Source organism: Bufo bufo, chromosome 6 (genome assembly GCF_905171765.1).
Source record: "Bufo bufo chromosome 6, aBufBuf1.1, whole genome shotgun sequence".
In the NCBI taxonomy this organism is placed as follows: Eukaryota; Metazoa; Chordata; class Amphibia; order Anura; family Bufonidae; genus Bufo; species Bufo bufo.
Genome location: NC_053394.1, coordinates 132099131 through 132121593, shown reverse-complemented (window position 1 = coordinate 132121593; position 22463 = coordinate 132099131). Strand labels below are relative to the sequence as shown.

Below are 22463 nucleotides of genomic sequence, written 5' to 3'. Positions count from 1 at the left end.
GACAGGTTCCCTTTAAGCCTGTAAATGTAAAACTTACAGAAGTCTTCTTTAGGCCCTGATTGCCATGGAAGCCCATCAGCTCTCTGCAATCGATTTTCTTAGGTCACCCAACGGGGTAACAGAGGTCCAGTAGCTCTCTATTTATTTATATAACCGCCTAGATGCAACCATCTTTATAGACCGCAGCATCTCAGGGTTAAAGGGGTTGTCTGGGTTCAGAGCTGAACCCTGACATGTCCCCATTTTCACCCAGGCAGCCCCCCTGACTTGAGCATCGGAGCAGTTCATGCTCCGATGCTCTCCTTTGCGCGCAGGGCAAAGGCATTTTCTGGAGTTCCGGTGACGTACCGGGCTCTCCATAGGGCTGCCAGGCGGAGGCTTCTGCCCGGCAGTGTGTTATTTTAAATAAAAGAGCCCTTGCAAAGGAGAGCATCGGAGTATGAAATGCTTCGATGCTAACATCAGGGGGGGCTGCCTAGGTGAAATTATGGGTATGTCCGGGTTCAGCTCAGAACCCGGACAAACCCTTTAAGTAAATGATCAGTATCAGTCGTTTCAGCAGTTTTTATTTGTGGTGGAATCTGCTGGTGCAATGTTTGATTGTTTGGCACCCATTTAAATGAAAGTGACTGTACTACATGGTTGACCATAGTCTACCATATCGATGGGCACTTTTTGCAGCAACCCTCTGCTAAGACTGAGGAAAGCCTTGATTGTTTTCTGGTGAACGTGCTGGAGATTCTAAATGCTGCTTTTTGCTACCCGTATTCATCTTCACTTCTTACTTACAGACTGTTCTGGAGTGAACGGAAAATTTCTAAGGCCCGGGACTGGTTCCACCGCACTGTGAAGATTGATTCTGATCTGGGTGATGCCTGGGCAACTTTCTACAAATTTGAGCTTCAGCATGGTACAGAGGTGAGTGTTTTCTTCAGACGCTGTACTGTTTCTCAGTGGTATCTTCCCGTGGGTAGCCCCTTCTCATATGCTTATGTCTGATATGCCAGCCGTAATGGATCTGACTGATGGCAGACAGTGGGGCTAATTTACTAATATGATTGCGCATAGACCTTGCTATAAAATATGCCAAATTTGGCACATTTCTTGCACAAAGGGGGAGAGTTAACAAAACTAGTATAAAGGAAAACTGGCTTAGTTGCCGATATCAGCCAATCAGATTCTACCTTTCATTTTTCAAAGGAGTTACAAATAAAATTAAATGTGGAATGTGATTGGTTGCCATGGGCAACTAAGCCAGTTTTCATTTACATTAGTTTTAATAAATCTCCCCCATAATGTTGCATCAGGTTTTAGACCTATGTATAAAGCAAATGGGCAAAAACATTGCACTAATTTTTTATGCAAAGTAAGTCACCCAATAATAGGTGTAAAGTTAGACTTCCTGTAACTCAAACTCAGTTCCATTCATCTCAGTGGGATTGTTTTGTAGATAAGGACATGGATTTATGCAGGATTTGTTCTGATGCATAGGGCAGTCGCAGAAAATTCTGCAACAAATCTGCCACGTGTGAATATACCCTAAAGTCTTCCCATCCAAATGGCTGTCCTGAAAATTCTGTATTAATATTCAACGAACTCATATATCTTGACAAAACATCAGCGCAGTGGAAATATATATCCTACATGATGAAAAGGGCAACCGTGAGAATGTGGAGGTGGAGAAATGTGTGTCTCTGCTCTGCCCATTATTATCCACGGCTCTTTTTCAGGGGTTACCATGGGCATGTATGTGCAGAGTGGTAGTAACCCCTGGAAACGAGCAGTGTATAACGTGATGGAAAATGAATCAAGCCAGCAAAGGAAGCAATATGGACAATCACAATACATTATTAAGTGCCTTGTATTAACTTTCTCTACATGATAAATGCCATTTGCCGAACCGAGACCACCTCTTAGATAGCTGTAGATAGTGTATTTGATCTAGCTGTCCTTTCAGAAATTATAATTTTTCCACTCCATGGGCAGACATGTACCGTGGCTCTGTACTTTGTACTTGGTTAATGATGTGATCCCATTTTGGCAATAGAGAGACTAGCACACAGAACTGTCTGGACCCTGTTCTTGTAAATGGAAACACCGGCTTCACAAACAGCCTAAAATAAAGTGCAGTGACATTTCAGAATTTCTAGAATTAGATTTTTTATTTTCATTTTTTTCTCTCCACATTAGGAGCAACAGGAGGAGATCAGGAAGCGATGTGAGAATGCTGAGCCACGGCACGGGGAGCTGTGGTGTGCCGTATCCAAGGACATCATGAACTGGCAGAATAAACTGGGAGAAATTCTCACTTTAGTGGCATCAAAAATAAAGAACACATTCTAAGCCACCGTCAATTAGCTGTACATAACTCTGCCCCCAGTATATTATGTTTTGTATTACGGTGTTTTTTTTTTTGTTTTTTTTTTAATCGCTGTTGGTAGAGTGTAATACCAATCCATGTTTCCAGCCATTGTGAGTAGAGGACACTGATAAGTCTTGCAATGAATTTTGGGATTTTCTATGAAAGTTCAGAATTATTGGAATCAGTTATGTGTACAAAGGTGGGTAATGTATGGCATCAACCCAGAACTGTAGCAACAGTTTTTTTTCTTTTCTTTTTGTGGATCGAGTCCTCAGTGTTATACTTTTAATGACCACTTGTGGTCAGCAGTGATCACCCACTTCTTTAGGCTAGTTTAGATGGGCCATGTGATGTAAAGTTGCTGCACTGTTTCAGCCTTTATGCTACCCATTTGCTGTCTAAAATTTGAAAGTGCTGTCTATATGGCTTAAAGGTGTTGTCCAATGTTGACTGTCTTTTAATTCCATCCTACTGGACCTGTAAAGGGAAGTATGTTTACCTGCTCCCTGCTGCTCGATTCCAGCTCTGTGGTTAAACTTCCTGTGCAGACGTGGTCACCTGCTGCTCTGCAGCCAGTCACTGGCCTCAGTGGTGACGTTGCTCCAAGCGGCATGTGACAAAACAGTCTTGAGGACACATCACCGCTGAGGCCAGTCATTGGCTGCCACTGTGCATGTGGGCAGCAGAAGTGCTGTGAATACAGGTCAGGACCCACAGAGCAATGGAGAGCAGGTAAGTATATTTCACAGGGATCAGGGTAGATTTAAGTAAAATAAATAAAAATCAACATTGGACAACCCCTTTAAGGATCCTCCTCTCACACAGGCATTCTGCATAATGTGATTATAATGTGTAAAGTGGTGATCATTAAATACAGATCTTTTTATGTAACTTATTTTTTGTGTGATTATTGTATTAAGGTTTGGGTTTTTAGAAGTTGGTGGTAAATTTTGCTTCCAGTTAAGAATGCACAATAAAGAGCAACTCCACCTAAAATGCACCCTCCTGTATAGAAGTTCAGTGGATGCAGTAATGGGGGGTACTGCAGTCAAAGTATCTGGCTGGAAGTTGTATGATAAATAAATACAGTAAATTTCTCCATACTGATGGTATTATTTTTTTGCATGGGATTTAACCCCTTCAACCACCATGACGTACCCGTATGTCACGGTGGTTGAGATAATGTAGATAATGTATGGAGTGTCTGCTGTAGTGAGCCCACTCCATACACAACCGGTAGCGGCTGTATCATACAGCAGACACCCGGCTGCAATGACTGGGAACTGCAATCTCGCAGAACCCTGTCATTTATCCTCTGAGGTGCCATGATCACCACTAATCGAAGCACATGAGGTAAACCAGAGGAATGCGGTTCCCCCTGCCTTACGATCGGAGCCACCTCAGTGAAATCGTGAGGCTCTGATCGGTTACCATGGCAGCCTGGACGCTTGTGAAGCCTTCCAGTCCTACCATTGTAAGCTCTCTGTTGCTGTGTGGACAGGGAGCTTATGAAAATCCTAATCGCCCTAATAGATCTTGAATAGGACAAGGGATCAAAAGATTCCAGCCTTTAGCCCCCTAAGGGGACTAAGTTATTAAAGGGAACCTGTCATCAGGATTTTGTGTATACAGTCGTGGCCAAAAGTTTTGAGAATTACATAAATATTGGAAATTGGAAAAGTTGCTGCTTAAGTTTTTATAATAGCAATTTGCATATCCTCCAGAATGTTATGAAGAGTGATCAGATGAATTGCAAAGTCCTTCTTTGCCATGAAAATTAACTAAATCCCCAAAAAAACTTTCCACTGCATTTCTTTTCTGTCATTAAAGGACCTGCTGAGATAATTTCAGTAATCGTCTTGTTAACTCAGGTGACAATGTTGACGAGCACAAGGCTGGAGATCATTATGTCAGGCTGATTGGGTTAAAATAGCAGACTTGACATGTTAAAAGGAGGGTGATGCTTGAAATCATTGTTCTTCCATTGTTAACCATGGTGACCTGCAAGGAAACACGTGCAGCCATCATTGCGTTGCATAAAAATGAGTTCACAGGCAAGGATATTGTGGCTACTAAGATTGCACCTCAATCAACAATTTATAGGATCATCAAGAACTTCAAGGAAAGAGGTTCAATTCTTGTTAAGAAGGCTTCAGGGCGTCCAAGAAAGTCCAGCAAGCGCCAGGATCGTCTCCTAAAGAGGATTCAGCTGCGGGATCGGAGTGCCACCAGTGCAGAGCTTGCTCAGGAATGGCAGCAGGCAGGTGTGAGCGCATCTGCACGCACAGTGAGGCGAAGACTTTTGGAAGATGGCCTGGTGTCAAGAAGGGCAGCAAAGAAGCCACTTCTCTCCAAAAATCAGGGACAGATTGATCTTCTGCAGAAAGTATGGTGAATGGACTGCTGAGGACTGGGGCAAAGTCATATTCTCCGATGAAGCCTCTTTCCGATTGTTTGGGGCATCTGGAAAAAGGCTTGTCCGGAGAAGAAAAGGTGATTGCTACCATCAGTCCTGTGTCATGCCAACAGTAAAGCATCCTGAGACCATTCATGTGTGGGGTTGCTTCTCATCCAAGGGAGTGGGCTCACTCACAATTTTGCCCCAAAACACAGCCATGAATAAAGAATGGTACCAAAACACCCTCCAACAGCAACTTCTTCCAACCATCCAACAACAGTTTGGTGAAGAAGAATGCATTTTCCAGCACGATGGAGCACCGTGCCATAAGGCAAAAGTGATAACTAAGTGGCTCGGGGACCAAAACGTTGACATTTTGGGTCCATGGCCTGGAAACTCCCAGATCTTAATCCCATTGAGAACTTGTCGTCAATCCTCAAGAGGCGGGTGGACAAACAAAAACACACTAATTTGACAAACTCCAAGAAGTGATTATGAAAGAATGGGTTGCTATCAGTCAGGAATTGGCCCAGAAGTTGATTGAGAGCATGCCCAGTCGAATTGCAGAGGTCCTGAAAAAGAAGGGCCAACACTGCAAATACTGACTCTTTGCATAAATGTAATGTAATTGTCGATAAAAGCCTTTGAAACGTATGAAGTGCGTGTAATTATATTTCACTACATCACAGAAACAACTGAAACAAAGATCTAAAAGCAGTTTAGCAGCAAACTTTGTGAAAAGTAATTTTGTGTCATTCTCAAAACTTTTGGCCACGACTGTAGAGCTGAGGACATGGGTTGCTAGATGGCTTATAGCACATCCGCAATACCCTGTCTCCATAGATCTGTGTGCTTTTATTGTGTAAAAAAAACGATTTGATACATATGCAAATTAACCTGAGATTGAAAATATGAGCTTGAAAATATGACTCTTCTCTGGTGACACAAGTAAGATATGACTCTCTTATGTTAATTTGCATATGAATCAAATCGTTTTTTTTTACACGATAAAAGCACACAGAGCTATGGGGACTGGGTATTGCGGATGTGCTAGCGGCCACCCATGTCCTCAGCTCTATACACAAAATCCCGGTGACAGGTTCCCTTTTAAATAAAGGTTGTCACCCACCTCCTTTCCATATTTTACATATAAAAAATAAACATATCTGGTATCGCCACATCCTAAAATATATAAAAAAAAATATAATAATTCCTGTGAGGTGAAAGCCCTCATACACCTCTAGACAGAAATATTTAAAAAAATTATGGCTGTCAGAAAATTTAGATTATTATTTTTTTAAAGTAGTAAAACAAAAATAAAATACTATACAAGTTTGGTATCGCTATATTCGCTATCGCTATATTCGTATTGAGCTACAGAATAAGAACGTCATGTCATATTTAGCGCACAGTTAATGCTGTGATATCAAAACCCCCAAAACCTTGTTGGGATTTATTTATCTTTCTTTTCAATTTAACCCCACAAAGAATGTTTTTTCCCATTTCAATAACAGACATGGTAAATTAAATGGTGGCCTTAAAAAATACAACTTTATTCCGCCAAAAAATAAGCCCTCATATGGCTCTATGAACGGAAAATTAAGTTATGGCTATTGAAATGGGATAAAAAAACTAATGCAAAACCAAAAATGGGCCTGGTACTTAAGGCGTTAAGGCATACTTTGTGCATTAGGTGACCTTTCAGAATAAGCAGTTAGTTATGTGTTAATGAGGAATAATACTATATTAGGCCGTTACTCGACTTGTATCCTGCACCCCCTCTGCAGGATCTCTGTTTTCCCAGAGTCAGTGGGTAGAGACGAGTTGTCATAATGTCTCCCACGCCCATAGGACATGAAGAAAACAGGAGTTTCTGTTCGCCTATCTCTCAGTAGTATGCCCTTCAGCATGGAGGATATAATACAGCAGTAATGAGCAGTGTAGCTGTAAATCCAGCACTGAGGTGAGACAGTAAAACACTTTCTAGTTGCTGCGGAAGCATCTGTGTCCCTCCAGGAGCAAATCTTCCGCTCTCTCCAAAGACTTCTATCAGGATTATATGGCCTGATCCCTCAGTGAGCTATTAATCCACCATGTCTTTGCATAGAAGAGGTTTAGCAGTGAATTGAGATTAAATAATTTCAAGAGATGAAAAGTGTTTCATAAGTGGGGAGTAAGACATATAGATATATCCAATATATTACAGTTTCTTAGACTATTGTTTGTACTATTGATTTATGTAAAGTTCCTTTTAGAGTCCCCTGTTTAGTGCAAATGGATAGTGACAACAGATGTTTTTGTTGTCAGATCTTTGTCAATATGACATACAATGGAGTTTGTTACAGTGCTGTATTATCTCCACTCTGTCACCAGGTGGAGCACTTCCCCCTAGGCAGTGACTATCATGCTAGTTATGTGCCAGGCATGCAGCACTGGATGAGCGTCTCACATGCTCTAATTGTGGCTTTATTTGTGAGCCTGGGGACAGCTGTATGTTACTGATCAGGGGGGCGATGGGGAACACAGGCGCTGGAATGTCTATAAATTTATGTTCTGTCTCCATGTCACCCCCTTTCCTTTCATTCCTGTCAGAGCAGCTCTTCTATATATGGAGTATTGGAACTGGATTGTCAGCCTTGCGTAACTGTCTGTGCCATGCTGTGTGTTAACCCCTTCAGTCCAGGCAGTGGCACCCTGGGGATATGTCTGTGGCCAGAAACCATTTTGTGTTCTGTGTGCACGGATGTTGCAAGAAAACCATGAAAATTGGTAGGTTACCTGCAGTCCTATGTAAAATATACCAAACTGCTGCATTTGGAGCTGGGTCAAGGTTTTTGGAGTTGCCTTTTATTCTGTATGTCCACACTGCCCACTTTGTTTGTATCGCATTGTTGCATAGGGGTCCCCAGAAATATGGGTGCCCTGTTGCAGCTCCTCTGGCACTATCGGTACACAAATGCTGTGATCAGAAACAATCAGAATGTAAATGATATAAACATGCACTTTAATAAGTATTTATCTGTGTAGCAAAACAGATGTAGCAGAGCGGTCCTGGTCATAAAGGATCTGCTGGCTAACAGAGGGATTCTTAGCAGCAGACACCCTTCTTTATGGTTCCGCTATGCCCCAATACAATTTGGGCATCTCTGGTGAACTGATTAGATTGTGCTTTTAACTCTTTGCTGCCAAGTTGTAATAATAAGGTTAACCTGCAGTCCTAGGTAAAACTCTAGATACCATATGATGGAGGACTATGCCGAAGGACAAACTTGGCTCTGCTACTTCTGCATAGCTTTATTACATCATTGTGGAATCAACAGTGTCCTATACCTGATTGCATCTTCCACTTACTGGGGCAGAGGGTCTCCATGTGTATAGGGTCCCTCAGTGCAACATTTGCAACTGGTACTCCATTAATAATGGTAATGCAAACCGTACTCGATGAAGCATGTTTGCCCCACTACCATATCGGGCACCCTGTGCTATCAGACCGCATGTGTTTTTTGCTCCCCTCCTAAGGGAACCTATTGGTTGTCAGTGAGCAAATGTGGAAGATATGATGCAGGAGGAGGGAAGGAAGGAGGAAATGTAGAGAGCGGGAGAGGAGGTGGTGAGGTCATAAACCTGCCTGAAATTTGAGAAAAACAAGCGGAAATATAAAGGTCTATTAATAGTTGGCGGGGGTCAGTGAGGGAGACGAAACAGAACAGGAGTCTGGGATGACCAGGGAAAGCTGGGTGGTATCGAAGATGGTATGGATGAGAGTGGTGCAATCATAGGGTCAAGATCAGATCTCCATACTATTCCTCAGAGGCTGTCACCCAGCTTTCCCAGAGTTCAAACAGTTCTTCATATCTTTCTAGGTAAGGGGCTCGCCAGATTGTATTTTTGCTGTACATTTAACGTATACATAAGGGTATGTTTAAATCATGTTCGTGTTTTAACATATATACACAACGTATACGTTAAATGGAGTAGAATCTGTCACCATAGGGTTCCATTGAAACAACAGTCTTTTTTAGCTGGACTCTACAGGATGGAAAGTAGTGTACTATGCTTTTGCATCCTCCGCCCCCCCAACTTGTATGTTAAACGTAAGACAAAAATGTAATGTGAACAGGCCCTTAGATGTACTTAAAAAAAAATATATAAAAAATACACAAAGATGCAAGCTTTCCCCTTTTTTTTTTTTTTAATGTATACGTTTGACGGATTTGCATACATTTTAGTACATTTGTATCCTTTTTTTCCATCTTTTAAATAAAGATTTGAAGTAGAGATGAGCGAAACTTTTCAGATTCGGTTCTTTTTCAGGTTTGACAAAGACACCCAGGACCCCTACCAATCAGCTGTTAGAAGAGGCCTTGAGCACTGCAGCCTCTACCTAGATCAGTGACATCAATGAACATCGGTCACATATGGCCTACTTGCTGCTCAGCCCTATTCAAGTCAATAGTGCTGAGCTGCAATACCAAGCACCATCACTATATGATGTACGGCCCTGTCCTTGGAAAGCTGTGGGGAGCCTGCATCGCTCACCATCCTGAGGGTAGGTCATCATTTTCTGGATAACCCCTTTAATTTTTTTAAATTAATTTTTGCTTTTTCTCTCCACCTTCCCTTAGCTCTTGAATGCAATGACCGCAATAACAAATCCTGTCTGAGTGTCTATGACATAAATAACTATGAATAAACGCATGTTTGATAACGTTAACGAGCAGCATATTTAAAAACACACCGCGCTGTCACGTGTTCTGCTTTTTCATATTCCAAAGCTTCCAAAAATTGTCCCTTATCGGAGGCAGATAGTTTTTCAACATACAGTGTTATGGGGAAAAAACTGTGGGGGACCAAGCATCCAAAAATTATGCCTTCACAGAGGCAGAATACCTGCTCCTATTACATGCACAAGTGTTATTTGTCTGAAGAAAGAGTGGCTTGTTGGGACCAAGCCTCCAAAAATGATGCCTTACCATGGGCAGAATTGCACACACAAGTGTCAGAAGAAAAAGTGTCTTGTGTTGAACAAAGCCTATAAAAATTCTCCCTTTTAATTGAGAGCAGTAGGAGTACAGTGTGGAAAGAGTAAGGTCATAGTGGCATGGAACATACAAGGGGGTGGATCGGCTGTTTATGGGTAGTAATGGATGCATAGTGGTGGCAGTAGGGGATTAGCAGTGAGAATTTGCAGCGGCACCAGCAGCCATATGGTACATGATGGCAGGCAGAATGCAACAGTGGCAAGATGGGGCACTGTCAGCAAGGCTTAGATCTATTCATTGGCGTCAGCCGGAGGAGTGTGAAAAAACACCTGTATCCATGCCTGGTTCATTTTGACAAAAGTGATGTTTTGGACTTTGGCGGAGCGTGGAGGTGTCACCATGCCCCCTACCATGCTGAAAACCCTCTCTGAGATGACACTCTAGGCTGAGCAAGAAAGAAAACCGAGAACATACTGGGCAAGTTTGGGCCACTGTTCTAGTCTGCCTACCTTGAAGTCCATGGGGTCAGGGAAACGGGGTATGCGGTGGAAACAGGCCAGAGTGTAGGCCAGACTGAACCTGGGTGTTGAGTTGGTAGGTCTCTGTTTGCTGATTTGCCTTAGCCTGGCACAGCATATGAAAAAAACTGTTCCATGATATTGAGGAGACTGACAGCAGGCGTCTGCTTGCCGAAAACTGCGGCAAGCTGCATATACAGTGTTTCCTGGTAATAAAGTAATTTGGTCTCCCTTTTAGATTTCCCTGATTTTGCTTTGATAGCGAGGCTCTAAAAGCATTTCTATCCAGTAATCATCAGGGGAATGTTCCTACTGTCAGTGCGTAAGAAAGCAAGGCTACAGCTCGTCATTCTGGCCAGCATGCCCAAGGAACCAGTTCTTTTCTTCACCACCTCCACAATTGGGTGTCATGGCCGGTGTCACCATCATCCTCCACCACTGACTTCTCCTCCATGGGAGTTTCTCCTTGTGGGTCCCCAAAAGTACAGTGCAGACAAGCGAGATGTTAGCTGTTCTTCCTCCTTGTCCCTTGCTGCATAAATGTCTGTTCTAAGATAAATAAGAGGGGGATGACATTGTTCGTATGGCAGTTGTCCCTACTGACACATTTTGTGGCCTCTTCATAGAGCTTCAGCACGCGACCGGCATCTCAAATGAGCTGCCACTGCCTGATCTTGAAACACCACATGCTGTCTGCTGAGGCGATCTGGTGCATTACAAAATCATTTACAGTTTTATGCTGCTCGTACAGATGCCCTAGTATGTGCAAAGTGGAATTCCAGCAAGTTGGAACATCACGGATTAAGCACTGTAATGGCAGACTGTTCTGTCGCTGCAAGTCCAGGAAAGAGTTCCTTGCCACATAAGTAAGGCTGAAGTGTGAGGACAGACTCCTCGACATTGCCAGGACCTTCTGCAAGCCAGTGTACTTTTTTTTTTAAATGTGTTGCTCGACTATATTAATAACGTGCGCCATGTTGGGAGCATGTGTTATTTCCCCCAAGCTCATCGTGGCCACTATGTTGTGGCCTTTGTCGCTGACCACTTTGCACAGTTGGAGTTGGCAGGGAAACAACCAGTTGTGATGTTTGCTGCTTGATGCACTTTAGCAAGTGATCATCTGTGTGGCTACTCTCACCTAAGCTAATCAACTCTAACACGGCATGGCAATGCTTGACTGACATATGTGATAGGAGGGAGGGGGAGCGGGAGCGATGCTCTGCCCTGATGCTGTTGGGGACGGGAGGATGTCCATGGAGGAGAAGGTGAATAAGTGCCTGGTGTGGGAGCCAGGCTGACACAAAGTGGAGGTGTTAAAAAGACTTAGCCTTGTTGCTGGGTGATAATGAGCATTCACCCAATGGGTCGTGTACTGTCCGAGCCCATAACGGTCCAAGTGTCCACCATTGTGTGTACCTTGCTACATAGTGACCATTTCAAGGAGCGGCCCAGGTTCTCCGCCATGTCAGACTATAAGGCAGGGATGGCTTTGTAGGAGAAAAAATGCTGGCCAGGTATCTTCCAGCGAGGCTGAGCGCACGCCATCAGCTCCCTGAAGGCAGCAGATTCTTCTAAATGGTATGGCAGCGGCTGCACAACCAGCAACTTGGCCAGGTGGGTATTAAGCCTACATACTATCGGATTGCTAGGTGTGGGAAGTATTTTCCTGGCCACGCATTTTGTTATCAATGGCTGACAACAGAGCAGTGAAGGAGGAGTCTGAGCAGGAGAACCAGTAACTGATGACGATGATGACAAGGACACCATATTGCATGTGCATGCAGCCTGGCTGTCGCAAAGGAGACCAGGAAAAGGAGGAAACTAGCACTAGCTGGTGGCCATCTCTGTTTCCCACTGGATCGGGTGATGCATCTTCATATTGTTCAGTAGAGCTGTGGTGTTTGTGTTTGATTGCCCAAAGCTTTTTTTACTCTTGCAAATATTTCACAGAATAATGCTTTTGTCTACCGACAGTGTGGAGAAAAACTGACAGACGGGAGATACTCACACAGTCCTAGTGCTAACTGAGCTTGGCTTAGCTCTGGCATGTTTTGGGCCTGCTGCACCCACAGTATCAGCGGTATCAGCAGTTCCCAAAGCAGATCTGGCCCTGGTAGTTCTTTGGGAGGTTCAGGCTGTAAGTCACATTTGCTCCTTATTGCTGCTGCCTCCATCATCTCCTCATCAGATGTTACCTCCTCCTCAGCACCCCGATTCGGCTCCCAGGTCCTCACCCTCCCTGCCACTTTTATCAGACTGTGGTATATGGTGGGCACCTTGGCTCCTCTCCCAATTCCCTGCTCCCCTTATTTGCCCAGACTGCCACTGCCCCCCCAGCCAATACCATCGCTGCAGGTGCCACTTTTACCACCAACAACACAGCTATGCATGGGGTCCCCCACCTCTTCCTGAACCTCCTCCTCAGGGCAGTCCAAACACTGACTGCTCTAACGCAAGTCATCAATAGGGAAACTCTCTTGACTATCTGCCATAGGGCATGGTGGGGTTTTGTTGCCTTCTTGGAAAAAAGAAACCACCCTACAAGCAGGGGGCAGTGGAAACAGAGAGGATGGCACTGAAAGGCTTCTCTGAAACTGCAAGGAGAAGGAGCAGGAGAAAAGTTGTGACCCCTGGCTCCAAGGCATGGTGTCAGACTCAGAAGTGAGGTCATTCTGCTGTGACTGAGAGGAGTGAGTCATCAAATCCACAATCTGATCCTCTTTCTTCAGGGAGAACTGCGGCCTACTACTATTACTGCCTGGATGGCTGCTGCTGCTACTACCACCCACATTCTGGCTCTGGGAGGACAAGGCCTTGGTCTTTCATTTTGAACCCTTCTGTTTTCCAGACATTTTATTAAGACACCTGATGTAAACTCATGATTTTCCTGAATGAAGAGTCATAGGTTTGGTACACAGAAAAATTGCACGAATGTCCTTCCCCCTTCTACGTACGCAGTAAATACACTGCTATTGATTATTTACTTTGGTAATAATGCAGCATTGGCACTGGTACGATTTGTCTACTTTGTTATTTGCATTTAAAAACGCAGCTTCAAAAGTAATTTCTCTACTGCAAAACTCTCATCTTAAACCTGTAATGCGAAAACTGAAGGTGAGATAATCGGCGATTTTTATTCATCCGGACATAATGTTGTGTAATAAATTAAGGTAACGTTTCGGGCTAGCATCTACATGATTGTGCGTACACACCAGGCCTGATGAAGGGCTACATATAGCCCGAAACGTTGCCTGAATTTATTACACACCATTATGTCCGGCTGAATAAAAATCACTGATTATCTCACCTTCAGTTTTGGAGTGCTGTCTAATTGTATACTCCCCCCCCCCCCAATAACACCAATATAATGATGCAGGAAGGCCGGTGTATGATTTGTATACTATGTTATTTGTGTGTCACGATGCTAAATCATAACAGAGAATTTCTATTCTAAAAACACACTAAGCGAACTTGTAATGCGATTAATCTTCTGCCCACAACATCAATGTATAACAATTCATGACAGGCGGTAAAGTTTCTGTCTACGGTGTAAATTGCGTCTAAGTGCACTTGTATAAGGCTACTTTCACACTAGCGTTCGGGGCTCCGCTTGTGAGCTCCGTTTGAAGGCTCTCACAAGCGGCCCCGAACGGATCCGTCCAGCCCTAATGCATTCTGAGTGGAGGCGGATCTGCTCAGAATGCATCAGTTTGGCACCGTTTGTCCTCCGCTCCGCTCAGCAGGCGGACACCTGAACGCAGCTTGCACCGTTCGGGTGTCCGCCTGGCTGTGCAGAGGCAAACAGATCCGTCCAGACTTACAATGTAAGTCAATGGGGACGGATCCGTTTGAAGTTGACACAATATGGCTCAATTTTCAAACGGATCCGTCCCCCATTGACTTTCAATGTAAAGTCAAAACGGATCCGTTTGCATTATCATGAACATGGTAATGCAAACGGATCCGTTCTGAACGGATCTAAGCGTTTGCATTATAGGTGCGGATCCGTCTGTGCAGATACCAGACGGATCCGCACCTAACGCAGGTGTGAAAGTAGCCTAACAATGATGTTATTGCTGTAAAATGCGTGTGCTATAATGCAACGCAATTAATAACACCAGACAGATATAATGCACTGAAATAAAAAAAATGAAATTGCTCAGCAGCAGAATGCTATTGGGGTGCTGTGCTGGTAATAATATGTGCTAGAAATATGTGAAGAAAAAAAATTATTTTTTCTTGTAGGTGGCTGGTTTTGTAGCGCAGAACTGCTAGGGTGAGGTTTTGCAGCAGCTGTGTTATTAAGCAATGACTGTGCCCCACCCAGACCCTCACTCCCTGAAACTGCTTTCACCCAACAGACCTTAGTATTCTACCCAACCATTTCTTTCTATCCTGTCCCTTCACAGTCCAAGTAACACTAGAAGAGATGATTGCTTGTGCCTTTGTATACTGTGTAAGATAGTTTTCTGTCAGACCCTGCATAGACCCATCTATCCTCATAAATGTCCTTTCAGGGGACAATGCGCTGTGGGACATATGTCCCCTGTGGGACATATTGTTTATTACCAAGAAACACTTCTTTTTTATTTTTATTTTTTATAAATAATGATTAGGAACATTTTTTAGAAATGTCTCTTTGAGAAGAATAAAGACTCCATGCCACCCCGCTATTACCACATGTGCGCCCATCTTGATACGTATTTAGTATTGCCCCATGAGCTAGGCTGACCTGACGTAACACTGAAGTGACACTTGGACACTTTCTCTATCAGCAGTTTGTGTTAAAAGTAATATATGTGTTCTCTCCAGCATCATAAAGTTGCAGAATTGAAGCAGATATGTTTAGATAAGCAGCAGCACTGCAAGTTAATCTGTAACCATAGAGCCAGTGGAAAAAAACAGAGGGGTCTGCACAGAAAAACACATGTGCAGCCATTCTACTGCCCACCCAGCTTTCCACAAACCCTGAATGGCCTATAAACGAAATCTGCATTGCAATGAACCTGGCCTATATGCCATTCAGGGACAGTGGAAAGTTGGGTGATTTCCCCCATTGTTCCCAGGAGTACAGGTCAGGGGGCACGTTATCCAGTTACACACAAAGCATTGTGTTTGAGATCAAATACAAGGAAATATATATCTTCCAGTGGTAAATGTGTAGAAAGCAGGAAAGTTTCTGTGGTAACTAGAATGGATTTATCTTTAGAAAAGACAGGAAGAATTATCATAGGATGACAGATACAATATCACATTATGTTAGATTACGCTACAGGCACTTTGTGTATACTGCCATATAATATAATAGATGCTTACAAAGAGTTGTATATTAAAAACGGCATATTTGCCCAGCAGAAGAGAATGTCTAAGAGAGCACCTCCTGCACTCCCATTTGTTATGGGGAAAACAATGCAGATGGGAGTGATGTGAGTTATAGGGGACACGTGTGTGTGTGTGGCTAGGATGCGGACCCATTCACTTGAATGGGGTCGTAAAAGATGCGGACAGGACTCTGTGTGCTGTCCGCATCCGTACTTCCAATCCGCAGCCCCGCAAAAAAAAAAAATAGAACATGTCCTATTCTTGTCAGTATCACGGACAAGGATGGGACTGGTCTATTGAAGGCCAGACCTTCCGTTCCGCAAAATGTAAAAAACGCGCATGGTCGGTATCCGTGTTTTGCGGATCTGCAATTTGCGCACCGCAAAAGAAGGTACGGCCATGTGCATGAGTCCTTAGCCAGAAAGTATGAACTCCAGAATCTGTATGCAATGTAGAAAATGAATCTGCTGCCGCATGGACACCATCATCAAGCATACCAAGTGCTGCCAATATATACAGTCAATGGCGACTTACTGATTGTCTCCAAGCTGCAGCCGATTTTTCTTCAAGTTGTAAAATCAAAAGAATGAGAAATGGGTAATGAAGACACGTTACAAAGATGCTAGAAAGTGCATTTATAATCAGGGAGGCAAATGTCTGACTCTTCATGATTGATCTTATAGTGACAAGTATGAGCTCACGTATGCCATGCTTACCTATCTCTTAAAAGGAACCTGTCACCATGAAAATGCAATGTAAGCTACAGTCAGCATGTTATAGAGCTGAGCAGATTGATATATAGTTTTGTGGCAAAAGATTCAGTAAAACTTGTAATTTATTCATTTAATTTCCTGCTCATTCTGGGCTTTAAAGTCAAGGAGGCGGTCCTATCAGTGATTGACAATCTGACCTCTATGACTGTGTATGCAGAGATAGCTGTCAATCACTGATAGGACCGCCTCCTGGACTTCAAAGCACAAAATGAGTAAGAATTTAAATGAATAAATGACAAGTTTTGCTGAATTATTTCCCCCAAAACTATATATCAATCTGCTCAGCTTCTCCTGCTCTATAACCTGCTGCCTGCAGCTCAGGCACCATGTTCAATGTGACAGGTTCCCTTTAAATACAACTATGAAATCACATAATTAACCTTACCTGTCAAGTCAAACCAGCAAAAGCCCAGGAGCTGAGATTGATGCAGCTATATATATGCTGGGATCTTGCTGCATTAACATAGAGGAAATACTATATCATTACCAGATAATTTCTGCAGAGGAAGAGGTAAGTGCAGTATTCCTTCTATACCAGTGCTGCAGACAAGGAGTCCACTAAATGAAAATCCTAAATCTAAGCTTCCTGGACCAGAAACTTCAGGTCCAGGATAGTCTAATAATTATATTAAATAAACAATAATATGTTATTAACTCTAATTGGGTGCCAAATGATTTCGTGGTCAAGCAGGAAGGTGGTAGATGTGAAGAGGCTTTTATATTTGCTTTAGTGGGACTAGCAAGTGCTCCTGGAGTTTCTCATTTGAAATCCATTTGTTTTCTATGTCTTCAGAAACTTGGAAATACAACTGGTCATCAAAAAAGTTTTCCTTAAACGGATGAAAAAAACAAGGCAATCTCATCAATAATCCGGTGATATAGCCACCAAATAGTGATACTCCTATGGTCACTCCAAGGGCTGCAGCCTGCTGCAGAGCCTGGCCCTTTCTCGTCCAGGTCTCTCTATTTCCCAGAACCCCCAAAATAGGTTGTTCGTCCAGACCATTACTGTAGAGAGTTTCATGTAGACTAGAGCCATAAGTATCAAACGGTCCAAGCAATATGACCACAATGCTTCCAATAGTGCCAATGATGCCTGGCAGACCATGCAGGTTATGGATTCCACATTGGTCTTGCAACTTGATCTTCTTGGCCAAGAAAGGACTTAGGTATTGAAAGCCAAGGGTGCAGGCCATAGAAGCTAGGCACCCAATACTAAATGCTCCTCCTGGGCTAATTAGGTCTGCTGAAATCCCAACAGCCACTCCTCCGGCCAAGGAGGCATTTTGAAGATGTGCTAAGCTTATCCGGCCCCGTTTGTCCACCAGACTGGACATGGCAAATGTAGTCATTGTCCCTGAACTTAATGCCAGAAATGTATTCACAATGGCCCGGTGTTGAGCTTCTCTAGTTTTTGCTAGGACGGAATTAAAGCTTGGCCAAAAGATCCAGAGAAAGATAGTCCCCAGAAGGGACAATAAATCACTGTTTGAGGTTGTGGTCTCTTTCTTGTGTCCTCTTTGTAGTGATGGTTGGTATAAGATTTGAGATATTCCCAAGCCAAAATAACATGAGAAGATATGGATGGCCACTGTGCCTCCTATATCAAGAATATGGAAATACTTATTGACCAGCCAGTCGTTGATCACAAAGAGCGGGATCTCCAAGGCCGAGAGGAGAATCAACTGAACAGGACTGGTCCGTCCCAACACAGCCCCAGCTGAAATGAGAGCCGTGACGGCTGCAAACTCTGCCTCAAGAATGTTATTCAATCTTAGGTGGATCATCCCATGTTTAAAATGGTAGAAGAAGCCTTGAACAACCATGGCCCACTGAATGGAGAAATTGGCAATCAAAAAGTTGATGGCGATCCCACCAAAGCCATAAAGTCTTAGAAAGGACAGCATGAGACCAAGCCCTGCAAACAACATGATGTGGACATCCTTAAAGAGAGGGAAAATGTCCAGGTCATCTACTCCTGCTGTTGCTGTCACATTGGAGGTATTTAAATAGCTGAAAGGCTCTTCGAAACTGAAAAACAAGATGAAGATTGCAATGAAGGCTCCTTGGAAAATAAGAAGGAGAACAGGCAGCTGACATCTTAGACTTGCCGAAAAAACAATGGACATTATGCATAGAAGAGATCTTGACGTGCTCCTCTTTCATCAGTAACTTGTTGTAGGTTTAATTCTGGTGCTTAACAACAGCCCAAAGGTTCTTCTCACTCACTGGCTGTTTGTCCTGTCCAATTATAGGGCTGTACTTTTGAGTGCGGTGACCTTTGTACAATAGTAATATACATTGCTTAAATATTACCTTTTATTAGCATGTTACAGGCTGTGTTTACATTCAGACCTTGGCAATGAATGCTCTGCTGAGCAACGAAGCCCGAGGCCGTGGCGAAGCATTGCTTCACAATGAACGCACACAAAAAAGCCTAGTAATTAGATCAGAACTGGACTTTTGCAGGGCCCAGTTACATCGATCATGATAGCAGGGTCCATGTACCCCGTGTAGCCCCCCTGAAGTGGACATAGCGGCTGGTCAGAAACGCATGCTGCTGCTCCATTCTTTTCTATGGGAGCTACAGAGATAGCTGAGCGCTGTACTCTGCTATATCCGGCGCTCCAATAGAAATGAATGGAACGGTGACATGCATTTTCGACCAGCTGTTCCATCCATTTCATGGGAGGTCCATGAGGTACAGGGCCCTTATTCTCTTGATTATTGGGGGTCTCAGCGGTAGGATCCCTATTGATCTAATAATTACCCTCTATCCCATCTAACTTTCTTAAACCCCTTTAAGTGTATGAAAGAAAACAACAGTAACAGTACGAACAAAGGGTCATCACCTATGAGAAACTCATGGAAGCCGTCTGATGGTATAACCTCGGCCGTCTGACAGATGGACACCGTAGACTTCTGTCAAACAGCCAGGGGGAGGGGGAGATTATCTTGTATCCCACCGCCATCCCGGTGCTGTGAGTAATATGACTATTTGTACTGACCCAATGTAAATTATCTTCATAGGTGGAGCTCCCATTTTCATACTGTTGCTGTTGTTGTGGTTGCCGATTGTTTCTCGACATCAGAGCTGGTTTTCATTGCAGAGTGCAGCCATCCTGTGTTGTTATTTGGGGCAATATCCCTTCACCGGAGCATCTACCCTCCCTGGGGTTCATGTGTTTGAAGAGATGTGCTATGACTATAATAATTTAATTATTCCCACTAATGTGGTACTCCTAACCCTTTTGGCGCTTTATTGAGGTATCACATCCTAGTTGCACCTCTCTTTTTCTTTTTGTATGCTTTAACACTTTCTACCCAGGAGGTTTTTTCGTTTTTGCATTTTTGTTTTGCGCTCCCGGCCTTCCAAGTGTGTGTTCATATAGCCATATGAGGGCTTGTTTTTTGCAGGACAAGTTGTACTTTCCAACTCCACCATTTAATATTGCATGTAATGTAGTGGGAAGCGGAAAAAAATTCCAAATGGGGTGAAATTGCAAAAAAAAAAGCAATTCCACCACAGTTTTACAGGTTTTTTATTTACGATGTTTGATGTGCGATAAAACCAGTTACTTTTATTCTACAGGTCCGTAAGAATCTGGCGATACCTTGCGTTTTAGTGATAAAATATATAAAATAAATGTGATAAAATAAAAGTGATAAAATAATAAAAAAGTGGGAAAAAAAATCAGTTTTCTTTTTTTGTCGCCTCATTTTGACCCCTATAACTTTTTTGTAATTATGTGTAGGAAGCTGTGTGGGGGCTCATTGTTTGCGGGGCGATCTGAACTTTTCATTGGGGGTGTGTATGACTTTTTGATAAATTTTTATTACATTTTGTTGTAGAAAATGAAGCGACCAAAAACGGCAAATCGGCCATTTTGACACTTTTTTCCGTTTTGCTGTTTGCCGTATGGAGAATATATTTTTATACTATGGGTGTTTTCATTGGAATCTATGAGAAAATTGCTAGTTTCCTATGAAGCCCTATTACAGGCAAGGGGTCCATAGGAAATACTATGCAGCAGCCTCCTGTCATTCACAAGGGCAGGGGATGCTCCTCCGATCGCCGCACGGGGGAGCCGGAGCATCACGTGCCCAGATGCCATGGTCAGGATTGTGGACATTAGCCGCGGGTGTCTGCTATAAGAAATCGCAGGCCACCCGCGGCTATGGCACCCGCTACACTCAGGAGCGGGCGCCATCTTTAAAGACCCAGCCAGCTCCGTACTAATAAGAGGCTGCAGAGCTCAAGGTGGGGTCCCAAGTGTCACACCCCTGCAGATCTGATACTGATGACCTATCCTGAGGATAGAAGTCATAAATATCTTTTTTTGGATAACCCCTTTAACCTCTTCCGGACATAGGGCGTACAGGTACGCCCTGATGTTCTGGTACTTAAGGTGAAATATGGCTGTGTTCTTAAGGAGTTAAGAAAAGCCAGCAGCCTACCTGATCCAAACTCCAGCAACCAGCACACTTCAAAATTCTTATTTACAGCTTCTTTTTTTAAATTTTTATAGAGGATAATGCTCAACAACAAGACAGGCATCAAAGGCGAATACATCTCCATGCGATTACCTCTCTACTGCTGGCATACAAGCAAATTGTCTGATGAAGGTCGAATAAAAAATTCTGCATTATCCTTAAAGGGGTTGTATAAGAATAGGGAGGGGGGTGGAGTTTTGAAAACCTCCCCATTCTGCTAGACCTGCAAAGGGAAGATGACTTGCTTCCCGGGGCCGGCATCCTGCTCCTTCTGCAGGCCTGCAACGCTCCACCAGGCTCCATCCATGTCAAAATCCGGCTTGACATTGCCACAGCCAATCACAAGTCATGGTGGTGTACGGCACACCTTACGTTATCGCAAATGGTCACATGATGCAAGGGAAGCCAGACACCGTTGCTACCAGTCGTGTCGAACAGAATGCCGATGGAGACTAGCAAAGTATCGCAGTCTTGCAGGAGAAGGAGTGAGTAACCAATACCAGGAAGCAGGTAGGTTATCTTCCTTTTGCAGGTCTGGTAGAATTGGGAAGGGAAGGGGGGGGGGGGGGGTGTTGCACAACCTCCTTAATACAAAGATCAAAATAATTCGGAAGTCTGCTAGAGTTTTGTTCTACACAACACAAATAATAAGACCTCCTATACAGATATATAATTTGTTATAAGTTTACTGCTGCTGTAAGGGTGAAATGTTATCTGAAGGGTAATACTCATTATAATAGTAGGTGTAGAATTGGGATGACAGTATGACAGCTCTGTTGTTCACTTGATAGGTCTAGCTACAGATGGTTCACAGAAGAGCATTGCACTTAGGCCTCATGCACACGACCATTGTTTTGGTCCGTATCCGAGCTGCAGGTTTGGCGGCTCGGATGCGAACCTATTCACTTCAATGGGGCCGCAAAAGATGCGGACAGCACTCCGTGTGCTGTCCGCATCCATTGCTCCGTTCCGTGGTCCGCAAAAAAAATATAACCTGTCCTATTCTTGTCCGCGTTTTGCAGACAGGAATAGGCAGTTATATTAATGGCTGTCCGTGCCGTTCTGCAAATTGCGGAACGCACACGGACGCCATCCGTGTTTTGCGGATCCGCGGTTTGCGGACCACAAAACACACAACGGACGTGTGCATAAGGCCTTATTGTGATGTTTGATGCTCTTATTCAGTCAATCTCTGGCCACAGATGACTTTTAGCACGATCCATGCTACAAGTCCAAAGAGGAAGTTAAAGAGCCATGATGGGGAGTAAAATACATTAAAAAGATGATATCCAGTAAACCATCTACCCTTGTTTTTATTTAAAAAAAAAATACATAGGACATTCCCCTTATAGGTTGTTAATTTTTTATATAAAAGATATTTGATAGAAATGTCCCTTTAAAGAGAACCTGTCTCCACTCCTGACATGATGTCCGTGTTGGTAAATGAGCATTCTGGAACATCTATTCTCCTGACTCTATGTTGTGCCATTCCTCTGTTATTCCTACTAGAAGTTTATGAATGAATTGCCAGCTGGATGTTACTAGTTGGGGTTGTGTCCCTGCACAGTCTGACATTGTCCAACTTGTCCAAGCACTCAATGAGAATTCCTTCCA

At 43.4% G+C, this 22463-nt stretch overlaps 3 protein-coding genes across 3 annotated transcripts in view; 1 reads left to right on the top strand and 2 right to left on the bottom strand.

Moving 5' to 3' along the window:
* PRPF6 (pre-mRNA processing factor 6) overlaps positions 1-3435 on the top strand; it is a 37898-nt gene extending 34463 nt beyond the window's left edge. The window contains 2 exon segments of the mRNA XM_040435143.1: positions 792-918; positions 2191-3435. Coding sequence (XP_040291077.1) covers positions 792-918; positions 2191-2343 — 280 coding nt within the window. The 3' untranslated portion in view covers positions 2344-3435.
* Positions 1-22463, bottom strand: part of SAMD10 (sterile alpha motif domain containing 10) — a 196630-nt gene that overhangs the window by 117736 nt on the left and 56431 nt on the right. The window lies entirely within an intron of this gene.
* LOC121003361 (ammonium transporter Rh type A-like) lies at positions 16642-18525 on the bottom strand. The gene has a single exon (XM_040435140.1). The coding sequence runs from the start codon at positions 18482-18484 to the stop codon at positions 17072-17074; it is 1413 nt and encodes a 470-aa protein (XP_040291074.1). The 5' UTR covers positions 18485-18525; the 3' UTR covers positions 16642-17071.

Coding starts and splice junctions, on each gene's coding strand:
- LOC121003361 (XM_040435140.1), bottom strand. CDS start 18,484: ATGTCCATTGTTTTTTCGGCAAGTCTAAGATGTCAGCTGCCTGTTCTC.